We start from the raw sequence: 25192 nt of genomic DNA, 5'->3' as shown, positions 1-25192 counted from the left end.
GTGACCCTCTTTGGTATTACACAATGAACAGAGTGAGAGATGATGGAACAATCCAAAGAACATTTATTCCTAGCAAATCAAAATGTCCATAATATAATCCACCACATGGAGGGTAAAGTAGTCCAGGAACATGGATACAGTCCAGTAAGCGATATATGTCCAGGTCTCTCTGGGGAGCCTCAGCTTCTCCCTGCAGATTTTGCGTTCCAAAAGTTAAATGGCGCTTCTTCCCTCCCAAGTCCTGCTGTACGCCCAAACAGAATTTCTCCACCACTCATGGGGTATCTGTATTCTCAGGAGAAATCGCACAACAAATTGTATGGACTGTTTTGTCCAGTTACCTTTTTGAGAATGCAAAATTTGGGGCTAAAGCAATATTTCTTTGTCGCTCCATTGGGAGACCCAGACAATTGGGGTGTATAGCTTCTGCCTCCGGAGGCCACACAAAGTATTACACTTAAAAGTGTAAAGCCCCTCCCCTTCTGCCTATACACCCCCCTGTGCATCACGGGCTCCTCAGTTTTTATGCTTTGTGCGAAGGAGGCTGACATCCACGCATAGCTCCACATCTTAGTCAGCAGCAGCTGCTGACTATGTCGGATGGAAGAAAAGAGGGCCCATAACAGGGCCCCCAGCATGCTCCCTTCTCACCCCACTCTGGTCGGCGGTGGGGTTAAGGTTGAGGTACCCATTGCGGGTACATAGGCAGGAGCCACATGCTGTTTTCCTTCCCCATCCCTTAATGGGCTCTGGGTGAAGTGGGATCCTAATCGGTCTCCAGGCACTGGGACCGTGCTCCCTCCGCAGCCCCTGGGGAATCTGCTGGACAGGAGCCGGGTATCATCAGGGACAAGGCCCTGCTACTGTGAGGTACTCTGTGTCCCCGTGGGGACCGCGCATGGAGCGCTTGTGCCATATACACTGCAGCACTGCTGGGTGTGTTAGTGCGCCGGGGACTACCGCGCCGGCCGCGCTTATATGCCGGCCGCGCTTATAACTTTAGTCCCCGGCTTTTGCGGCCTAGTATCGCATATTCCCGCCCCCAGGCCTGCCAGTCAGGGGAAGGGCGGGACGCTGCACAGGACGTCAGCGCTGAGGGCTGGAGCATACTTTGTATCCTCCTCCCCCCTCATTCAGCACAGTGGGGCTCCAGATTCCCGCACTTTCTAGGGCACGCCCACGGCCCCCTCCTCCCCACAGTACGCCGGCAGCCATTCCTGTCAGCACATCTGACGCTGGAGAGGAGAGACAACAGGCTCTGGGAGGCCCAGGCAGGGAATCTGGTGATCACACAACCGCTTTGAGCGGTCGGTAAGCAGCACCTGAGGTGCTGGCCCCACTGAGTGCCGAAGTGTACATATATATATATGCTTATATGCTATACATTTACACTGTACGGTCGCACTGTTGATTTTTGGCTATATACCCTCCTGGATTGTACTCAGAAGAGACAACAGCATGTCGACCGCAAAAAGCAAGGGTGCCAAAGCACAGGCTTACTTTGCAACCTGTACCTCATGTGCGGCTATACTACCGGCAGGTTCCACTGACCCTCATTGTGTGCAATGCTCGGCCCCTGTGGCACTTACTCAGCCGGAGCCTCTGCTACTGGTGGCCCAGGTGGAACCACCTGCTACCACTGTCCAGGTGACAGGGACGGAGTTTGCAGTATTTGCTGACAAACTGTCTGAGAGTATGGATAAATGGTCTGCTAGGATACTAGAAGCCTTACAGTCCAGACCGGTGACTCAGGCCCCGGGCACTGTTCAATAATTGACCCCAGGCCCCCCTCAATTGGAGCAGCAAAGTGCTCCTGGGGTGACCCATAGGTCCCAGGGTGAGGTCTCTGACACGGACCGCAGTCCCAGGCCGCCTAAGCGGGCTCGCTGGGAAATTCCCTCGACTTCATCACACTGTTCGGGGTCTCGGCAGGAGGACTCTCTGGAAGATGAAGCGGAGGTAGCAGATCAGGATTCTGATCCTGAGGCCGCTCTCAACCTAGATACACCTGAAGGTGACGCCATAGTGAATGACCTTATAGCGACCATCAATCAGGTGTTGGATATTTCTCCACCAGCTCCTACAATTGAGGAGTCAGCTTCTCAGCAGGAGAAATTCCGTTTCAGGTCTCCCAAGCGTACATTGAGTATGTTTCTGGATCACTCTGACTTCAGAGAGGCAGTCCAGAAACACCGAGCTTGTCCAGATAAGCGTTTTTCCAAGCGCCTTAAGGATACACGTTATCCCTTCCCCCCTGACGTTGTCAAGGGCTGGGCTCAGTGTCCTAAGGTGGATCCTCCTGTCTCCAGACTGGCGGCTAGATCCATAGTTGCAGTGGAAGATGGGGCTTCACTCAAAGATGCCACTGACAGACAGATGGAGCTATGGTTGAAATCCATCTATGAAGCTATCGGCGCGTCTTTTGCTCCAGCATTCGCAGCCGTATGGGCACTCCAAGCTATCTCAGCTTGTCATGCGCAGATTAATGCAGTCACACGTACATCTGCTCCGCAAGTGGTGTCCTTAACCTCTCAGGCGTCGGCGTTTGCGTCCTACGCCATTAATGCTGTCCTGGACTCTGCGAGCCGTACGGCGGTAGCATCCGCCAATTCGGTGGTAGTCCGCAGGGCCATGTGGCTACGTGAATGGAAGGCAGACTCTGCTTCCAAAAAGTTCTTAACCGGTTTGCCATTTTCTGGCGACCGCCTGTTTGGTGAGCGATTGGATGAAATCATTAAACAATCCAAGGGAAAGGACTCATCCTTACCCCAGTCCAAACCAAACAGACCTCAACCACGGAAGGTACAATCGAGGTTTCGGTCCTTTCGGCCCGCGGGCAGGTCTCAGTTCTCCTCGTCCAAAAGGCCTCAGAAGGATCAGAGGAACTCCGATTCATGGCGGTCTAAGTCACGTCCTAAAAAGACCGCCGGAGGAACCGCTCCCAAAGCGGCCTCCTCATGACTTTCGGCCTCCTCACACCGCATCCTCGGTCGGTGGCAGGCTTTCCCGCTTTTGCGACGCCTGGCTGCCACAGGTAAAAGACCGATGGGTGAGAGATATTCTATCCCACGGTTACAGGATAGAGTTCAGCTCTCGTCCTCCGACTCGATTTTTCAGAACATCTCCGCCCCCCGAGAGAGCCGATGCTCTTCTTCAGGCGGTGTGCACTCTGAAGGCGGAAGGAGTGGTGATCCCTGTTCCTCTTCAGCAACAGGGTCACGGTTTTTACTCCAACTTGTTTGTGGTGCCGAAAAAGGACGGATCCTTCCGTCCTGTTCTGGACCTAAAACTGCTCAACAAACACGTAAAAACCAGGCGGTTCCGGATGGAATCGCTCCGCTCCGTCATCGCCTCAATGTCCCAAGGAGACTTCCTGGCATCAATCGACATCAAAGATGCTTATCTCCACGTACCGATTGCACCAGAGCATCAGCGCTTCCTGCGTTTCGCCATAGGGGACGAACACCTTCAGTTCGTGGCACTGCCTTTCGGCCTGGCGACAGCCCCACGGGTCTTCACCAAGGTCATGGCAGCAGTGGTAGCAGTCCTACACTCTCAGGGACACTCGGTGATCCCTTACTTAGACGATCTGCTTGTCAAGGCACCCTCTCAAGTGGCATGCCAACACAGCCTGAACATTGCTCTGGAGACTCTCCAGAGTTTCGGGTGGATCATCAATTTTCCAAAGTCAAATCTGACACCGGCCCAATCACTGACATATCTTGGCATGGAGTTTCATACTCTCTCAGCGATAGTGAAGCTTCCGCTGGACAAACAGCGTTCACTACAGACAGGGGTGCAATCTCTCCTTCAAGGCCAGTCACACCCCCTGAGGCGCCTCATGCACTTCCTAGAGAAGATGGTAGCAGCAATGGAGGCAGTTCCTTTTGCGCAGTTTCATCTGCGTCCACTTCAATGGGACATTCTCCGCAAATGGGACAGGAAGTCGACGTCCATCGACAGGAACGTCTCCCTTTCACGGGCAGCCAAGGCTTCCCTTCAGTGGTGGCTTCTCCCCACTTCTCTGTCGAAGGGGAAATCCTTCCTTCCCCCATCATGGGCTGTGGTCACGACGGACGCGAGCCTGTCAGGGTGGGGAGCGGTCTTTCTCCACCACAGGGCTCAGGGAACCTGGACTCCGACAGAGTCCTCCCTTCAGATCAATGTTCTGGAGATAAGGGCAGTGTATCTTGCCCTAAAGGCGTTCCAGCCGTGGCTGGAAGGCAAGCAGATCCGAATTCAGTCGGACAACTCCACAGCGGTGGCATACATCAACCACCAAGGAGGAACACGCAGTCGGCAAGCCTTCCAGGAAGTCCGGCGGATTCTGATGTGGGTGGAAGCCACGGCCTCCACCATATCCGCAGTTCACATCCCGGGCGTAGAAAACTGGGAAGCAGACTTTCTCAGTCGCCAGGGCATGGACGCAGGGGAATGGTCCCTTCACCCGGACGTGTTTCAGGAGATCTGTTGCCGCTGGGGGATGCCGGACGTCGACCTAATGGCGTCACGGCACAACAACAAGGTCCCGACATTCTGGCACGGTCTCAAGATCACAGAGCTCTGGCGGCAGACGCCTTAGTTCAGGATTGGTCGCAGTTTCAACTCCCTTATGTGTTTCCTCCTCTGGCACTGTTGCCCAGAGTGTTACGCAAGATCAGGTCCGACTGCCGCCGCGCCATCCTCGTCGCTCCAGACTGGCCAAGGAGGTCGTGGTACCCAGATCTGTGGCATCTCACGGTGGGTCAACCGTGGGCACTACCAGACCGACCAGACTTGCTGTCTCAAGGGCCGTTTTTCCATCTGAATTCTGCGGCCCTCAACCTGACTGTGTGGCCATTGAGTCCTGGATCCTAGCGTCTTCAGGGTTATCTCAAGAGGTCATTGCCACTATGAGACAGGCTAGGAAACCAACGTCCGCCAAGATCTACCACAGGACGTGGAGGATATTCCTATCTTGGTGCTCTGATCAGGGTTTTTCTCCCTGGCCATTTGCCTTGCCCACTTTTCTTTCCTTCCTTCAATCCGGATTGGAAAAAGGGTTGTCGCTCGGCTCTCTCTGTTTTTTCAGAAGCGCCTGGCCAGACTTCCACAGGTACGCACGTTCCTGCAGGGGGTTTGTCACATAGTCCCTCCTTACAAGCGGCCGTTAGAACCCTGGGATCTGAACAGGGTGCTGATGGCTCTTCAGAAACCACCTTTCGAGCCAATGAAGGATATTTCTCTCTCACGCCTTTCGCAGAAAGTGGTCTTCCTAGTAGCAGTCACATCACTTCGGAGAGTGTCTGAGCTAGCGGCGCTGTCATGCAAAGCCCCTTTCCTGGTGTTTCACCAGGACAAGGTGGTTCTGCGTCCGGTTCCGGAATTTCTCCCTAAGGTGGTATCCCCCTTTCATCTCAATCAGGATATCTCCTTACCCTCTTTTTGTCCTCATCCAGTTCACCAGTGTGAAAAGGATTTGCACTTGTTAGATCTGGTGAGAGCACTCAGACTCTACATTTCTCGTACGGCGCCCCTGCGCCGCTCGGATGCACTCTTTGTCCTTGTCGCTGGCCAGCGTAAAGGGTCACAAGCTTCCAAATCAACCCTGGCTCGGTGGATCAAGGAACCAATTCTCGAAGCTTACCGATCTTCTGGGCTTCCGGTTCCCTCAGGGCTGAAAGCCCATTCTACCAGAGCCGTGGGTGCGTCCTGGGCTTTGCGGCACCAGGCTACGGCTCAGCAGGTGTGTCAGGCGGCTACCTGGTCGAGCCTGCACACTTTCACGAAACACTATCAGGTGCATACCTATGCTTCGGCAGATGCCAGCCTAGGTAGGCGAGTCCTTCAGGCGGCGGTTGCCCACCTGTAGGAAAGGGCCGTTTTACGGCTCTATTACGAGGTATTATTTTACCCACCCAGGGACTGCTTTTGGACGTCCCAATTGTCTGGGTCTCCCAATGGAGCGACAAAGAAGAAGGGAATTTTGTTTACTTACCGTAAATTCCTTTTCTTCTAGCTCCAATTGGGAGACCCAGCACCCGCCCCTGTTCCCTTCGGGCTGTTGTTCTTTGTGTACACATGTTGTTCATGTTGAATGGTTTCAGTTCTCCGAAATTCCTTCGGATTGAATTTACTTTAAACCAATTTATATCTTTTCCTCCTTCTTGCTTTTGCACCAAAACTGAGGAGCCCGTGATGCACGGGGGGGGGTGTATAGGCAGAAGGGGAGGGGCTTTACACTTTTAAGTGTAATACTTTGTGTGGCCTCCGGAGGCAGAAGCTATACACCCCAATTGTCTGGGTCTCCCAATTGGAGCTAGAAGAAAAGGAATTTACGGTAAGTAAACAAAATTCCCTTCTTTTGTTGGAAAAAGTAAAATTTTCATTATTGCCCTTCACTTCCTTTTATTCCTGTGACGCATCTAAAGGGTTAATAAACTTCTTGGAATGTAGTGTGAGCACTTTGAGGGGTGCAGTTTTTAGAATGAGGTCACTTTTTGGGTATTTTCTGTCACATAGGTTTGTCGTAAGTCACTTCAAATGTGATGCGGTCCCTGAAACAAATTTGGTTTTGTAAATTTTGTTTCAAAAATTTAGAAATTACTGATAAACTTTTAACCCGTCTAACTTTCTAACAAACAAAAAAATGTTTTAAAAAAATGGGACTGATGTAAAGTAGAGATGTGGGAAATGTTAGTTATTTATTAACGATTTTGTGATGCTGATGTGTGTAAAGCGCTGTAGAATTAATGGCGCTGTCAGGCTGCCACCAGAGGGAGCTAGAGTTCTGCAGGGAAATACACTACACGGAGCAGAATAAGCAAGGAGGTGTACACACAGTGTGTGCTGGTGCAGTGCCTCGCAGCATCAGCCGGAAAGCAGAAGCTGCAGGGCGTGCGGGGGATGGTTGGGCAGGCCGGATCATACACAGTGCGGGGAGAATGAAGACTGGAGGAACGAGAAGAGGCGGGTCGAGATCAGGCAGAGGTCAGTACCAGAGGATGTATCCGAGTGAGGAGGAAGGAGAGTGGGGGACAACCGGGGCTATTTTGGGAAGGAAGGAGGTGGGACCGAGGAATGGAGGAACGACTAGGGGACAGAACACAGACAGAGAACGAGGGCACAGAGAGGGGACAGATCAGGATCACACTTACAGGGACCAGCAATCACAGGCAAAGCAGTGCTAAGCTTATAGGCGGTGCTGGTTCCGCGGAGATGACAGTATTTAAGGCAACCAAGCTCCGGAAGTGAGACACGAGAGAAGGCTCCGGCCCCTAGCCATGTGGATGGGGAGGCGAAACCGTGACAGGTGCTATATAAGTGAATTATTATTATCTAACCATCTGGTTTAAGGGCATAAAAATTAAAAGTTTGAAAATTACGAAATTTTCACACTTTTTGTAAAAATTTTCAGTATTGTCATAAACGCAAATCTTATCAACCAAGATTTACCACTAACCTGAAGAACAACGTCACGAAAACAAGAATGGGGATCACAAGGATCCGTATATAACCTAAAGTCAGTGCTATACTGGCACTATCGGGCTGATTCTATACAGACCTGTAGTGGTCAGCTCGGATGTTTAGGTTTTGAAATCCAAGAAAGTAACGTTCATAAAATCATCAACAGCTGAGAATCAAATAATATCTGGGGGGTGTTCATACTTACCCCCCCTCCCCCCCCGTTCTAATTAGCATAAGTATTATACAATCTATTTAACTATTTAATTTATGACCTGCAGGACCTGTGGTGAGGTCATACCCATGTGACCAGAAGGGGCAGGACCTCAGCCAACAAAACTGATACCAGGGAGCAACATTTTTCTGTTGGCTAAGGCCCTGCAGCATGGTCCCAGATATTCCATCCCGCCATGTCAGTAACTGGCTCCCAGCTCAAATCCGTTCTTCAGCATCTCCATAAGGTCTTCCAGGACATGGGGAACATTACTCTGCTTTCCATCACATTATCGCCCAGCATATGTGCACACGACACCTTTTAGATGATTGCATGCCTGCATTGTTATGGAAACAGATGACACTTCAAGAGAACGCAAGCAGTGTTTCCCCCTGAAATATCTCTGCAGTATCCAGTCCTTTTGACATTACTGTGCATCTGTTCATTCTTTTTTTGGCTTTTTTTTGTGCTTTCTCAGGTGGAGTCCACCTGTAAAAGTCACTGTGTGCACATAGCCTTATAGTAATAGTATTGCCATTATTTAATGTGTGTTTTTCTTGCAGATTTAAATCAATACTGCAAGGAAAAACATATCCCAGCAAATGCAGTGCACATGTTACACATTTTTTCCTTGCAGATTTTGGTGTAGAAGAAAGAAGCAGCTTGTCAATTTTTTTGTGTTTTTTTTTGCTGCGTCTGATATAATCCACTGCAGTGCTCCAGCTCGATCACTGCAGTGGATTATATCTGTGAGTGCTGCACTTGCAGCTCTGACCCTTCACCTCACACAGCATGTAACATCAACCAAAGATCCGGCAGCGATTGTGGGGCCACAGCACCTGAACCCCCGCGATCGCCATGACTAGAAACACAAATGGAATAATGCAAAAAACCCAGCGTTTTTTTTTTCTTTTTTTGCCTAAATGTGCGAAAACATGCACATAAATCTCCTACGTGGGCACATACCCTAAAACTGATCGCACTTAGCCAAAGTGAAACGGTTTGTGGCAAAAATCAGACCATACTTGGGTGATATCCAAGTTCCGTCAGATTTTTGCAAACTCACAGAATGGAGGAGATGATGACATTTTTTATTTTGTTTCATCTTCGCCACATCTGAGAAAATCAGATCATACCCGTCTTGTGGTGCAATTTGAACCACTCTCATTGCTTTTTATCTTGTTTTTTATCTATATCAATAAACTTTATTATTATATATTTTGTATGGGGGTTTTTTTGGTTTGTAGGGATATATACCGTATGTTCTGGACATGATATAGTATATTAGGAATCACTTGAGAGTCATATAATCTGTTTACATGCGTTCGAAAAAACAATTATGATCAGTATTTTTTGTTTGAAAAACTATGCATCTAAGAATATCCTAATATCTAAAGTTGGTGACTTTAGAATAAAAAGGATAATAAAATAGGATAATATTTCACTCGCCAACATTATGTCAATGAGTTTGTCACCTAATCTCCTAGCCTCGTGTCCAGCTTCAGAATTTGTGTAATTCTGCACAGATTCTTCTCTGTCATAATATAGATGAAATCTTGACAGCTCCATACATTGTGAGAGCTCAGGCTACAGATACACGTTAAGGCCGGAGTCACACTGGCATATGACTCGCACGAGTGCAATGCGAGAAAATCTAGCATTGCACTCGGCCCATGTAAGACTATGCTGCCGCTCAGATCTGCGAGTTTTTCCTCAGTCCTAGACGGACTGAGTAAAAAAATCGCAACATGCTGCAATTGTTTGCGAGAGCCGTGTCACTCGCACCCATACAAGTCTATGGGTGCAAGAGAAACATCGGACAGCACTCCAGTGCAGTGTGATATACACACAGGCTGACATTGGAGGAGATGGGGAGATAAATCCCTAACTCTCCTCCGCAGCTGTGATCCGATCTCAGTAACGGACCACAGTGGCATGACACTTGGACCACGCTCGCAGCAGAGCCTGAGCCGAGGGTCATTAGCATATTGCATCCCATTCTCTCTCATCAGAAGCGATACACAGGTGTGACTCTGCCCTAAAGGGAAGTCTGACAGTGGGATCGACCCTCCTAAATGAATATGCAGGTCATACAAAGAGGAATAAAATGATTAGAGTTGAGCGGTGTTCGAATCGAACCGTTCGCCAATCTCAAGTTCGACCTGTTTTTGGCGATGTTCGAGTCGTTCAAACTCGAACGATTGGCTTCACATTCGAGTTACCGTTCGATAACGGTTCGATCACCAAAAGCATAGCTAGTTACTAGCTGGCTTTTCACAGTAATACTGTCATTCAATGTTAATAATATTATCCAAATTCAGCGTATAGTGTGCGGGGGGACGGGGTTTTGATCACTGCTGCTGAGTGCTGAAAGAATGGCGATTGCCATTTTTTTTTTTTTTATTTTAACCGCGCATCCAGTGGGGCAGGCCAGGCTGTCAGCCAATCACACACACACACACACACACACACACACACACACACACACACACAGCAAAGTGCATTTTTTGGCAGACAAGCAAAGAGATGTGTCATTGGCTGTGAATGTCACATGTCCTTGCCCTATAAGACCCGGCCATTTTCCCCATCGCCGCCATTATCTCAGTGCTGCGGTTGTGTGTCAGTCACCGCTCCCGCTGCTGCTGCTGCTGTGGGCACTATAAAGTGCAGTCGAGACATTGGTTTAGGGAGTAGGGACTAGTTGTAATTTCAGCCCTTTTCAGGGCTAGATTAGAGCAGTTCATAGCAATTGTTGCTAGACCGGTCTGTGCCAGCGCTGTGCAAGTGTTTTTCACAGAATCTGTCAAAATCAGCTCAGGCAATTCCTTTGGGCATAGTGTCAGTTTGTGATAGTCAGTGGCGTACCACTGCTGTCAAGAAAGCTACTCCACCTCTCCATCTGTAGTAGCCAATTTTTAACTGCAACAAACAGTTGCCAATTTGTTCACATACAAAATGAGTGGCAAAAGGCCAGATGTTGGTGGAAAGGGGGACAGGCGTGTTGGAAAGGGAAAAAAAGTTTGTGTCCGTGGGGTAGGTATTAAAGGATCAGTAACATCTGCTGAAGAAAGACCATCTTCCAGCCAAAATAAGATGTCTACTTCTTTCCGTGGACAATCTAATATGATCCCTTTCTTACGGACACGACCATCGCTACCAAATGTAGGTGAGGCACATAAAAGAGCAGGTGCTTGAATGGATCTCAAGTGTTCCATCAAGTGGCCTCTCCTCCACCTCAACTTCCACATCCCAAATACTCCAGTCCTCTGAGGTGTCACCCCTATCGCACTTGCTTCCTACAAGTCTCCACCCGCCCTGCAGAGTATGGGGAAACAGAGATGGTGGAGTCTGCAGAGCTGTTCAGTCACACTATAGCCAGGGAATCAGAGGTCTGCTGCAAAGCTGCAGTGAGTCCAGACAAGGAAATGATCTGCACTGATGCCCAGAAGCTTTGTGAGTCAGATTCAGGCCCAGATGAAGACGGTTCTGAGCATAATGTAGACCCTTATTCCCAAACTGTAACTCCTCTTGGTGGAGACAATGAGGAACATGCTGATGACTATGAGACTCAGATACCTGTTTGGAATGACAACTTGACTATTCGGTCAGGGCAGGAAGAGGTTGGCTCTGAGGACGAGGAAAGTGAGAACACACAGGGTGATGATGAGGTTGGAGACCCCACTTACTGTCAACCCACAGTCAGGCAGTCGATGAGGTCAGCAGAGGAGGTGGAGGAGGATGCTACTGACGACGAGGTTAGGTTGCGCCTTCCTGGACAGAGACGGAGTACTGGAAGCACGTCAACAACTGCATCCTTAGCCACAAGTTTGCCTCTGAGCAGAAGTGATGGTGGCTTTGTAGGTCGCATGGGCTCTAAGCCTTGCCTAGCATGGTCCTTTTTTAACATCGCAAAGGCTCACCCAACTCATGTCATCTGTAAGATTTGTCACCAATGTCCAAGTAGAGGCCAAAAACTCATTAGTTTGAGTACTTCGTCCATGAACCGTCAAATTGATATCAAGCATAAGTCGCAGTGGGAAGCTCACTGTGCTACAATGCGGCCTAGCGGAGCGGGCCAACCACCATCTGCCCCATCAAGTGCATCCGTGCGCTCTTCATCCTCTGTGACTGTGGGGACAGCAGTCACACATGCTTTTCAACGCAGACCTTCCACCTCTTTACCCGCAAAAAGCAGTGTGATTGGCAGGTCGTCAGTTGTTTTGGAAGTGGAAACAGCTGCTGGTGTTTAGCTCTCTGACATCGAGAGCACCACCTTTGGATGAAGGCAACATTCTATCTCCGCCTGCAACTTCCTCACAGACCAGCAGTTTGCCAGGGACACCCTACTCAACGCACAGCAGCCAGCCCTCGATCCCTCAGATGTGGATAAGTAAAAGACCACTTCCTCCTAGCTATGACAAAGCTAAGAGGTTGACTTTCACCATCTGCAAGCTACTGGCTACAGAAATGCTGCCTTTCCGCCTGGTGGACACAGAGGATTTTCGAGACCTTATGTCTATCGCAGTGCCCCAGTACCAGATGCCCAGTCGCCACTACTGCAAGAAAGATGTGCCTGCGCTACACCAGCATGTCTTACACAACATCACCGCTTCCTTGACAAACTGTGTGTGACAGGGTGCATTTCACCACAGATACTTGGACCAGTAAGCATGGACAGGGGCGTTACATGTCGCTGACTGGGCACTGGGTAACTATGGTGAGAGATGGAGAAGGGTCTGCTGTACAAGTCTTGCCGTCCCCACAAGTTGGACGTCAATCCTTTGTATGTAGAAGTTGCTCCACTGCTTCTGCCTCCTCAACCTCGTCTGGGTCCTCCACCTCCGCCCAAAGCCTGTCTGGTCAGGCCACCCACGTTGTAACTGAGCACAAGGAATCCTGCACACCTCCTTACTATGCTGGCAGCAGAGCTCAACGGCATCAGGCGGTCTCTACGTTGATATGTCTGGGAAATGTTATTTACACCACTGAGGAGTTGTGGTCAGCTCTGGAGACTGAGTTTCATCAATGGTTGTCTCCACTCAACCTGCAGCCAGGGAAGGCCGTGTGCGACACTGCTGCAAACCTGGGTGCAGCCTTTCGCCGGGGCAAGGTGACACACGTGCCTTGTATGGCTCACGTGTTGAACTTTGTTGTCCAGCAATTTTTAACCCATTATCCCGGCCTACATGGGCTTCTGCAGAGGGCACAGTCACTCTGCTCACTTCCGCCATTCACACGCCGCAGCTGAACGACTTGCATCGTTCCAGAAGTCTTTCAGCCTGCCGGTTCACCAGCTGAAATGTGATGTGCCGACACGCTGGGATTCGACTCTCCACATGTTACAGCGACTGTGGCAGCACCGCTGAGCACTGATGCAATACGTTATGACGTATAGCCTGGGCCAACGAGATGCAGAGGTGGGGCAGATCACCCTGATGGAGTGGTCTCAGATCAAGGACCTATGCACCCTTCTGCACAGTTTCGACATGGCGACGAAGATGTTTAGCGCTCACGTTGCCATTATCAGCGTGACAATTCCTGTCATCTACGTGCTCAGGAGCACACTCTAAACAGTATTCGGAGTCAGGTGGTGGGACGAGGAAGGGGAGGAAGTACAGGAGGATTCATATGCGGAAGGGCTAACAAGATCTCCAAGGTCCAGATGTTCATCATCACCAAGACGGCAGGTATGGGACGGTGGGGGAGAGTGATTAACAAGGGCGCATGGTAGCAGGCAAAATGTTGAGGAAGGTGCAGGAGAACATGAAGAAATGGAGGACAAACTCTCGATGGACATGGAAGACTCAGCAGATGAGGGAGACCTTGATCACATTTCTGTTATGCGAGGTTGGGGGGAGATGTCAGATGAAGGAAGTGGACAGATGTGGACAGACTAACGTTCATCAAGATGAACAAGTTATGGATCCGCAAGGACTTTTCTACCTCTGTGTCATCCTGGGGAGAGTAAAGGCTTCTGTATTTTTTATTGTGCTTCATGCAAATCAACATTTTAAGTTTGCAACTGTGGGACAATTGATGCCACTTAAGTGGTGTGTGTGGCCAAATTTTTTGCAAAAATGGAGACTCTGGTTGGAGTCCAGTTGCTGTGTTTTACATGATTTTAGAAGGGCATGACCTGTCTATATATCTGTGTCTTCTCCTCCTTTTACTCGTCCAGCTGTTTTCTTTTAGCATTAGTATATGTACTTGTCACTTTCCCATGTGTTTGTGGTGTCTTCTGAGTTGTTTGTCACCTTTTGGACACCTTAGAAGGTGTTTTCTAGGTGTTTGTATGTGTTTGTGTTTGCCTGCCATTGTTTTCAAAGGGGTTCGACGGTGTTCGATGAACACACCCGCCGTTCGACGAACCGAACTCAAACACTAGGGTGGTGGCTCATCTCTAAAAATGATGCGAGATGTAATGAATAATTGGGGTTTAGCGATATACAGGATCTTTGACCAATTTAATTGGTATAGTGCCCCCATACTATTTTTATACATTAGATCTATTTATATCTTTTTGGCATGTTTTAAGCCTCGGGAATACCTTTTTACTTGTATAAACATCTGGTTATATATAACTATCCATTATTAGAATACAGTCACTGCTCAAAGCACCTTGTTATACAGTACAGTGGAGCCTTGCTTAACGAGAACAATCCGTTCTGGGACTGTGCTTGTTAACCAAGTTACTCGTTCAGCAAAGCAAAATTTCCCATAGGAAATCATTGCAATGCAGATAATTCGTTCCACAACTTGTTAAATGTCCAATCCTGGTCCCCTATTCTATCATTCCACACATGCACAAACACACACAAACACATAAGCACGCATGCACATATATGCTCACCTTACCTTCCGTTCCATCGCCAGTCTCCTGAGACTTGCTGTTCTCCGGTGCGGGCCGTGTATCGGGTAACCATAACGACGAGGGCGGAACTTCCTCTGCCAGAGCGCTGACATCAAAGGCAGAGCCGCTTGCCTCTGATTGGCCAGCGCGCTGCCTTTGAGTAGCGGTGACAGGAACCAGGAAGTTCCTGCTTCGTTGCTATGGATGCCGATGCCTGGAGTGGAGCGGAGCACTACAGGACCCAGGAGACCGGCGATGAAACAGAAGGTACACATATTATATGCTCACCTTACCTTCCGTTCCACCGCCAGCCTCATGGTACTTGTAGTTGGCCGCGATGTACCCACCCGGGAACTACAAGAACCATGAGCCCGGCGGTGGAACGGAAGGTAAGGTGAGCATAATACTGTATGTGTGTGCATGCGTGTGTGTTTGTGCGTGCTTGTGTGTGTTTTGTGCGTACATGTGTGTGTTTGTGTGGACTGCAAGTGCGGGTCAGAGCGCGGTGGATGTACGAAACCGGAAGTGTGTGCAGTGAGGATTTTGTTCGTACAGCAAGGCTTTCTCGTAAAGCGAGTTACAAATTTACAGAAAGCTTTGCTTGTTAAGCGAAATTCTCGCTAAGTGGGTTACTCGTTAATCAAGGTACCACTGTATATAACTATCTATTATTAGAATATGGTCACTGCAGTAGGCACTTTATAATCTGATAATCTGCTGCTAACATTTGGGAAATTGATACAGTCCAGTATTTATTCTTTATTTATTATGTACATGATGTTTTTAATGTTTGAAAAATAAATAAAATTTATGTTTTATATTATGAATTTGTCACTATCCCCTTTTATTTGAATCTTTGAGGGTTCTTAATAGGAATTTTTGATCATTATGAATGTATTATAGTGGCATTATACGGAATATTTTGATCAGAGATCTAATGAATGCAGCAATATTATGGAGACACACAGACCACATATTCCGCAGAAGAAATTGAGAATTCTGCCTGGAACTTAGTGCAACTTTTTAAATCCATAACAAAACAATGAGAAATGATTGTGTTTCTTCTTAAAGTTGTGTATTACCTTTAAAAAAAAAAATGGTGAACTGTCCACACACTAATGTGGCTGACAATTACTCATTCTGCCTTTCATATGGAGAATTGATCTTTGCAGTTGTGTATCTCTTCTGGGAGGAAAGGATAATGTAAATCACGCTCGATACAGTATGCTCCTTTCCTGGATTTCCCCATACACTTTGTGTACAAATATGACAGGGGTCAGCCGAGTTTATCTTGTGTATGACGCTGGGATGTTGGTCAATGTGGCTGACAAATGTAAATATTCAGTGTACACATTCCAAGAAATAACTAGCAGAATTTTTACCTTGGGCGTGAATTCAAGAAATACAGTATCTTGTGTGATGTTTAACAATATAAACATCTAAAGAACCAGGGTGTAGTCACCATTTTGCACCTGAGCCTGTTTTCACCTTCCAGACAAGGCCATTTTTTTTTTTCTTATTATAATTCTTGCCAGTGTTACTTTACGAGGTAATAACTCTGAAACGCTTCAATCAGAGCGGTATATGGAAGATCACACCATCAAGTCCCCATGATGTCACCAGTCAGCTAGAATTCTGCACCGGAATCCGGCCATTTGCTGGACCCCGGGGGTCGACTAGTGAGAAACCGCAGCGCTGCACAAGGCCCAGCAAGTGCTGACGTTTATCTATAGTGGGCTGTTGGGAACAGGTTAATTCTCTCTGAATCATCGCTGAATGTACTTGTTTTTTTGGTGTTGTCTTTGTGGGATGTACCTATACACCAATGTTGTATGGACACACCTTGTTCAGCGCACGCCAGTCTTAAAGAATCAGGTCAGTGTGCTCCAGCGATCACCGCTGAATGAATCCGGTACATCTGATACTCAGCGTGTGCCGGCGCCACAAATTTTAGGGTTTTAATGGACTTTCCAAAGTTTGTTAACCTTTCAGATAATACTGATTGCACCTTATGCTATGAAACATAAGCGAGAACTTTTTAAATAAAATAAAATTGAGGCCATTTCATGCTGACCATGGTACACCCAGCTCCTCCCTTCCTTATGATCTAGGTATAGATTATATTAAGTTTGTTGTTAATCTGTAATTTATGTGCATTATTTAAATAATTTCTATGATATTACTTTTCCCCCTTTAATTGTTAAACCCTTTAATAAAAATATTTTAACACTGACCATGGTACACCCAGCACCCTTTTACCACTTACCTTCCTTTATTGCCCACATTTAACAACGTGAATGACAGCCAGCTCCAGAAATGGTCACACTTTCCTTACCGGCACCATCCGGAAACACTACGTCCCGTTATAGCTTTGAGGTTTCCGGATTGTGGCCAGCGCAGGCGTAATACATCAGGGGGTTATGTCCAGAGAGAATCTTCATGTTGCCGCATTGGAGGCAATGTACTTCAACGTGCGTGGAGAACAAGAAAGTGTGTTGGATGCTCGGCGTGCTTCTAAGCATTTCCAGGACCCCTCGTACGTGATGCTGTGTACACTAAACGATTCGGAAGGGACTGCAAGACTTAAGCGGAAATCAGGAGAACCATAAAGGTCTACGTGACGCCTTTTACTCTTTGAAACTGATGAAGAATTTAGGTGTTTGGTCCTGGAAATCAAATTTAACAGTTTTTTTGTCTATTGGTCAACAGGCGAAAGTGCAGCTTATAGTCTGTATAATATCTGGGACCAGAGATGACCTCTACGGCGCCATAAAGAAGCTGTGCTGTGTCCAGACCCCAGTCCCATCTCAGGTAAGGGTCCTAATACCTTACTAATACTATTATTATTTATTATTAATATTTCCTTATAGCGCACCATTAATTCTATGGTACTGTACAAGAGAAGGGGTTACATATAAAATACATGTACAAGTTAGAATGGACAAACTGGTACAGAGGGAATGAGGACCCTGCCCTTGCGGGCTTACATTCTATAGGATATTGGGGAGGAGACAGGTGGGGCAGTGGTGAGGCGGTAGCTCCAGTGGTTGTGAGGCGGCAGCTCCGGTGGTGGTGAGGCGGCAGCTCCGGTGGTGGTGAGGCGGCAGCTCCGGCGGTGGTGAGTCGGCAGCTCCGGCGGTGGTGAGTCGGCAGCTCCGGCGGTGGGGAGGCGACAGCTCCGGCGGTGGTGAGGCGGCAAGACCGGCGGTGGTGAGGCAGCAGCTCCGGCGGTGGGGGGGCGGCAGCTCCAGCGGTGGTGAGGCGGCAGCTCCATCGGTGGGATGGCGGCAGCTCCAGTGGTGGGGAGGTGACAGCTGAGGCGGTGGGGTCATGGGAGATTATAGGCATTTCTGAACAGATGCGTCTTCAAGTTCCGTTTGAAGTTTGCAAGTGTAGCAGATAATCTGATGTGTTGAGGCAGCGAATTCCAGAAGACAGGGGATGCTCGGGAGAAGTCTTGGAGGTGGTTGGATGAGGAGCAAATGAGTGAGGAAGAGAGAAGGAGATCGTGAGAGGACCAGAGATTACGTGATGGAGTGTAGTGGGAGATTAGTTCAGAGATATACGGAGGATACAGATTATGGACGGCTTTATAATAGGCTTGTCTTATATACCAAGTGCCAGAGCCCTTTGCAGAATGTGTTGGTAAATTGTATCCAAATAATTTCCCGATTGTGGTAGTGACAATGACACTCCAGTTGGACGAGATGATTGTTTATAAGAAACTATTGCAGTTGTCGATTATGCAATTGCAACAGGGATTTCTTGTTTGTGAGGATACACATTAATGAAGGGTTGTCCGCCTGAAGAAAAATTGCTTTTATTGTGTTCAAAATTAATTTACTAAACAACATTGGTTACAAAAAGGTATCCGGATGCCCTGTTTGCAGCCGTCCACCTCCACTCCCAACAGGGCTTCAACGAAGAAGAGCGCGTCCTGTCCTCTCTTGGTTGGATTGAGGACTCATTTTAAACATAAAATAGACCTATGTTGTATCTAAATTAATTGTTTTGTATAGACGTGGTGTAAATTCACAGAACCAGTCAAACATATCATTTTGTACATGTCCAGTTTTGCCAGACTGGATTTTTAAAGGGAATCTGTCACGAGATTTTTGCAGCAGTGTAATGGAGAGACCGAGACCCTGATTCCAGGGATGTGTCACTTACTGGGCTGCTTAGTTAGTTTTGATAAAATCACTGATTAATCAGAAGTAGATCATCATTACAGGACTACTTGGCTGCTGCAGGTAGTCTAGCATATTCATGAGCTCTGTATAACTGCTAGATCTGCAGCAAAGAAAAGTGATTTTATCAAAATGACAGCAAACAGCTCAGTAAGTGACACATCGCTGGAATCAGGGTCTCTGTCTCTACATTATGCTGCTCTCAGATGGGGAAGCAAAAACCTGGTGACAGAATCCTTTTAATTTAGGAGCGCACAGTTCTGTAATAGAGCAGCGCTGATTGGATCAAGGTTAGAGTTCGTGCGCCCATGATGAAAGGCCGGGTGCATTGGAGATATCTGGGGCTGTCTTTTTAGTGTAGTCACAAAGAGCCGATGAACAGTATTAAAAAAGATACCAGTGGTGCATGTCATGTGTGCTGTAACTATATCAACTGCAAAATCAGGGCGTGGATTAGAACACTCGTGGATTATCTGCACTCATAAATACGTCATTTAATCTAGGAAAACAGTAATTCGACTACACAAAGCCTTTTTCATGCCTGGCAGACTTGGTGTACATTCATCTACATAGGAGCATTTTGCATGTACAGCTCCTATGTGGATGCAGGTTTTTTCCACCTAATCTGAGGGCAGGGACAGAGACCCTTACTGCAGTGATGTGTCACTTACTTGGCTGCTTGCTGTGGTTTTTCTTTAAAGAAAAAAAAGGCTTATCAGCAGGAGATTATCAATAGAGGACTAGTAAACCTGCTGCCATGCAGTATTTTATTTTCATGAGCTCTGTATCACCCCACCTCCACCGCTGATTGGCAGATTTCTGTGTACACTGTGCATAGGCAGAAATGCTGAGCTCTGTATAACCCCACCCACACCACTGATTGGCAGATTTATGTGTACACTGTGCATAGGCAGAAAGCTGCCAGTCGGTGGTGTGGGTGGGGTTATACAGAGCTCAGCATTTCTGCCTATGCACAGTGTACTCAAATCTGCCAATCAGTGGTGTGGGCAGGGTTATACAGGGCTCAGCATTCAGAGGTCTGGTAGATCTGCAGGAGAAAAAACAGGGATTTTATCAAAACTACAGCTAGCAGCCCAGTAAGTGACACATCCTAGAGTTAGAATCTCTTCTCTCAGATCGGGGAGTAAAGACCTGGTGACCGATTCCCTTTAACACTATCTGCGCTGAAGCTTTTTTATTTTTCTTAATGGGCCATTTTAAACACTGCCTTCTATGCCATATTAATTCTCTCTCCGGCCAGGCTAGGTCCCCTTTATGGCCAGAAATGAGGTCACTTTAATTAGCAGTACCTGATATTGCACACTGCTATTACTGTATCGCCCATACTGCCGGTGACGCCCCTCGTCCGGATGACAGGCGCTTTGTTTTGCTGATGCCAGATCTTGTTGGTACATAGCCTGAATTGATGGTACAGACCGGCCCTAAGGAAATAGGAGGATCTGCCTCCAGGAATAGCGGCACACCTCACTGAGGTGACGTGCTCCACCAGAAATAGGAACAACGGAAATTACCTGACTATTTCTGTCTCACTCAGGGAGCGGTTTATAATGTATCATAATCACACAACAGTGATAGCAGAAGTCTTCCTACAGCTTGTTATTAAATACCCATTAGGATGTATATAACCCAGTGAGGACCCCTAACATCATTAGAGACCTCTGATCTGCTCCAAGGAAGAAAAATAATGGTGTTCATTGCAAAATACAATTGTGATGTGAATATAAGCGCTCGACTTAGATGTGAGCGTCCTACGAAAGCATATATGTCCCTGGTGTAGAATTCAGGGTACATGTGGGGGGGCTGCAAGTGACATCAGGAAAAAAAGATCACCGCTTATTACTGCCGTCTTTTCCTTTGTACATCCTACATTGTCACGGTGGAGAGGGGGGGACGAAAAAAACACGGTATAATCCCTCTTATCTATCACAGCTTCTTAAAAGGTGCATTTACACGAGCCGAGCAGATTATCGCAAGCAAATGTTACTATCACAAAATAGCAAAGGCTGCGTGGCCACGACCAGTGTTTGCAGTGTTTTGGATGCCCCGTGTTTTCGCTGTGTCCAAATCGCTAAGTTGTACAATACAAGCACAGTGGATGGGATTTCTAGAAATCTCCTGCCTGCTGTGTATGTACGACCCGCAGCAAAAACTGACCTGCAGTGCTTCTTTTTGAGCCACAAACATGTCAATTATTAGCTGTGGAGCCACAAGCATCCTCCGTAGGGAGAACACAAGTGACAGACCACAGCACCCCGAACCCTGATTGTGGGCACGAGCCGCTGTGGTCTCCTGCGTTCTCATACGGTGGAGACTTGTGGCCCCGCAGGTCAGGACCCGCCGCGCCCAGGACGCAGTGGGTCCTGATTGTTGGCACGTACTCTAAAGCGGGCTTTGCACTCTGCGATCTCGCTAGCGAGATCACAAGCGAGCGTACCCGCCCCCGTTGGTTGTGCATCACGGGCAAATAGCTGCCCGTGTTGCACAACCTCGCTTACCCCCGTCACACAGACTTACCTGCCCTGCGACATCACTCTGGCCGACGAACTGCCTCCTTTCTAAGGGGGCGGGTCATGCGACGTCACACGACAGGCAGCCAATAGAAGCGGAGGGGCGGAGATGAGCGGGACGTAACATCCCGCCCACCTCCTTCCTTCCGCATTGGCGGTGGAGGCAGGTAAGGAGAAGTTCCTCGCTCCTGCGGTGTCACAACATCGCTAACATCCTGAAAACGATTTTTTGTTTCAGGACGATCTCTCCACGGCAAACGATTTTGCCCTCTTTTGCGATCGTTTAAGATCGCTCCTAAGTGTTACACGCTGTGATATCGTTAATGACGCCGGATGTGCGTCACAACCACCGTGACCCCGACGATAATTCACTAACGATATCATAGCGTGTAAAGCCCCCTTAACACTCCACGATGCTCATGAAAAGGGAAGATGCAAAGGCTTCTATAGCACAAATTGCTGAAAAACTTCCATCTGTGATAGAAAGATGGAGCCGCAGTCCGGTCAGAGAGCCCATACTGATCCCTGTCCAGAGCCCCTACAATGAGCATCAGAACCGGACCGTGGAGCAGTGGAAGAAGGCGGCCGGGTTTGATGAATCGCCTTTTACATCACTTGGGCGGCCGGCTGTGAGAGCAACACTGACCTGGGAACGGATGGCACTAGGACGCTGTATGGGAGGAAGATGAGCCGCGAGGGCAGTGTCATGATCTGGGCAATGGATCTAAGGACTTGTTAGCAGTAAGCTGTTAAAAGAGGGCACTGCCATTAGGAGTATGCTGGCTCTGTATAATGTATAGGTCGGTGGTGTGTGTCACATCCACATGGTGCCAGGATCTAAGATTTCCCAGCAGAACATTACCCCGATCACCACACTGCCTCCGCCGTGTCCTCTTCTTCCCAGTGGTGGACACAGACAGAAAAAGGCTTTTGTGCAAGAATAATATATGGGCCCTTTGTGACTTGAAAGCTCATCAAAAAACACAATTCCACCTACTTTGTAGGGGGAAATGGGCCCTTGTGTGACTACACAGGCTGCACCCACCAGTGATCTGTCTGCCCATGCTTCTTCCCATAGTGGATTCTGGTGCCATTTCTTCCCAGGTAAGTGCCGCGCACACACCCGGCCATCCACAAGATGAAATTGTGATCCATCAGACCCGGCCGTCTCTTCCCTTAAGGGTACTTTACACGTTGCGACCTCGCTAGCGATCTCGTTAGCGATGTGGTATTCTACATCGCAAGTGCAATCTTTCGAGATTGCACATACGTAAAATAACCTATGTGCGTTCTCAAAAGATCGCACTTGCGATCTAGAATTTCACATCGCTAACGAGATCGCTAGCGAGGTCGCAGCATGTAAAGTACCCTTTACTCTATGGATCATTTACAATGTGGACGGGGATCAGCATGTCCTCCCTGACCGGTCTGTGACTACACGGCCAAAACACAGCAGGCGGCAATGCCCTGTATACACTGACAGCTTTCTATCCTAGACAGGAGGAGCTGCTCATGGGGTGAGCTGGAAAAACAAGTCCGATCTATGGAGGCCGCACCTCACAACTCGCACGATAATGAACATATCACATGCAGCAGAGGCCTCTGCCCGGACAATTATTGGAGAACAAGTAACACAGACACATATAAGGAAGGGTTTACTTTTTTTTTTTTTTCTTTTGGTCTCATTAGAGTATCATTTTCGTACTCTGAAGACTGAAGTTGATATAAGGGCCCATGGACACTACACAGTGTTTTATCCTCGGTTAGATCCAGCAAATCTGTGTAGTATATGACCGGTCATTCATTTATAATGCTGCATATAGTCCCTTACACACCTCTGCTAGGTACATTTGTCGAAGGCCTGAACGCCTGTCTCTCTGATCACTGCTGTTTATTCTGCTGGTAGTAAACCCTGTGATCGGAGCGGCCTGATCAGTATGTAGCGTTGTCCGTTGTGTTAATCAGGAGGAGTTCTGAGGAGACGGCAGCGGCCACTAAATATTGAATGGACCTGGACTTTGTAGCTCCGTTCAGAGTGTTTATATCCACTGATCCTGGGGTGTAAGCCCCCCACAATCTGATACTAATGGCCTATCCAGTGGATGGGTCTTCTTCACTTTGTGGTGACATAACGACCCCTTTAGTCTCTACCAGAGCTAACATTGTTTGGGAAATGCTGATAATAACTTTTCATCAAAAGTTTAGTATTTGCTTCTTTGTTCCCTTGTAAGATGCCGGCAGTCGACAAGACATGTGGACTTCTCTTATTTTATCTATATTGTGTTTTTCGTTTATGCCCATCTGTGTGTGTCTGTAGATGGATAAATGCAATGTATGTGTGTTTTGTTCTTCTTTCTGTGGCAGGTGGTGAACTCCAGAACCATCTCCAATCCGGCCAAACTGAGAAGCATCGCACAAAAGATCTTACTACAGATAAATTGCAAGCTGGGGGGTGAGCTGTGGGGCGTGGACATCCCACTGGTGAGTATCGTCACATTGTTGTTGCTTTTGTTGGCATTGTTACATTATACATTTATAATCTAGATGTGTGGGTTATTTCATCATAGTTTACGTTTGTAGGAAATTTTCATACACTTTGAGTAATCACACATTTTAGATATATCTTTTTTTTCTTTGTAAAGTAAATATTCTATTTCCTGGAGCAAGAGGAGAAGAAAAAGAAAGCATTTCTAGGTTTACTTTATATATTTATTTATTTATTTTAAATCAGATCTTAGATCACAGTTATATAAATTGAGCCTACAAACAAGGTTTACTTTAACTCCTTCACCCCCAGCCTGTTTTCACCTTCATGACCAGGCTCATTTTTTTTCAATTCTGGCCAGTGTCACTTTGAGGTTTTAACTCTGGAACGCTTCACCGGATCCCAGTGATTCTGATTTTGTGACATATTGCCCTTTATTATATTCATCTGAATACATCCCTGTTTCTTTACCGACTTTCAGATTTAAATGGCCTTTGAGGGGCCTATATATTGGAAACTCCTCAAAAGTCATACCATTTTAAAAACTGTGCCCCTCAAATACTTCAAAACTTCTGTCAGGAATTTTATTTTATTATTTATTTTTATTATTTTATTATTTATTTATTTTTTTAAACTTTCAGGTGCTATATAAGAATTAGTGGAACAAACCAAAAAATAAATATTTCTCCTCTAAAATTGTTTGCACTTTTACAAGGGATAGATTGAAGAAATGGACCCCACAATTTACCTAGTTTTTTCTGAGCGAGCTGATGCCCCACATACGGTCAGAGTCCTCTGTTTGGGCAAACGGCCTGGTTCAGAAGGGAAGGAGCACCATTAGAATTTTGGAACAAAAATTTGGCTGAAATACATTGCAGGTACCATGTCAGAGTTGCAGGACCCCAAAGGTGCCTAAACTGCAGAAACCCCCACAAGTGACCCTGAATTAGAAACTAGGCCAATCAAGGAATTAATCTAGGGATTATGTGTTCAGCATTTTGAATCCATAGATGCTTCAAAGAACTTTTTAAAATGTCGATGTAAAAGCGAAAATTGGGGTTTGTTTTTTTTTTTTAAATGTTGGTTTTGACCCAAATTTGTAAATTTCACAATGGATAGGGGAAAGCGGAGCCAATCACTTGTCAGATCATTTCTGCTTAATTCGATGATGCTCTATATGTTGTTAAACTGCTGTTTGGGCAGATGGGAGAGCTTGGAAAGGAAAGGGTGCTATTTGATTTTTGGAATGTAAATTTGTCTGGAATAGATTGTACATACCATGTCACATTTGCAGAGCCCTTGACTGCCAAAAAAACAGAAACACTTCCCCCCCCCCTTACAAGTGACCCCATTTTAGAAACTAGACCCTGTAAGGCATTCATCTAGGGGTGCAATGAGGTAATTCACAAAACTTTATAACATTTAGATATGAAAACAAACACTTTTATTTTTTACACTGAGATACTCTTTGGCACAAAATTCATA

General features: G+C 47.2%; 1 protein-coding gene across 1 annotated transcript in view; it reads left to right on the top strand.

Moving 5' to 3' along the window:
* Positions 1-25192, top strand: part of PIWIL2 (piwi like RNA-mediated gene silencing 2) — a 376860-nt gene that overhangs the window by 323169 nt on the left and 28499 nt on the right. The window contains exons 18-19 of the mRNA XM_075346446.1: positions 17217-17318; positions 23587-23703. Of these exons, the coding sequence (XP_075202561.1) occupies positions 17217-17318; positions 23587-23703 (219 nt within the window). The remainder of the gene's footprint in view (positions 1-17216; positions 17319-23586; positions 23704-25192) is intronic.

Source organism: Anomaloglossus baeobatrachus, chromosome 4 (assembly GCF_048569485.1).
Source record: "Anomaloglossus baeobatrachus isolate aAnoBae1 chromosome 4, aAnoBae1.hap1, whole genome shotgun sequence".
Lineage (NCBI taxonomy): Eukaryota > Metazoa > Chordata > Amphibia > Anura > Aromobatidae > Anomaloglossus > Anomaloglossus baeobatrachus.
This window is presented reverse-complemented; position numbering and strand designations above follow the sequence as displayed.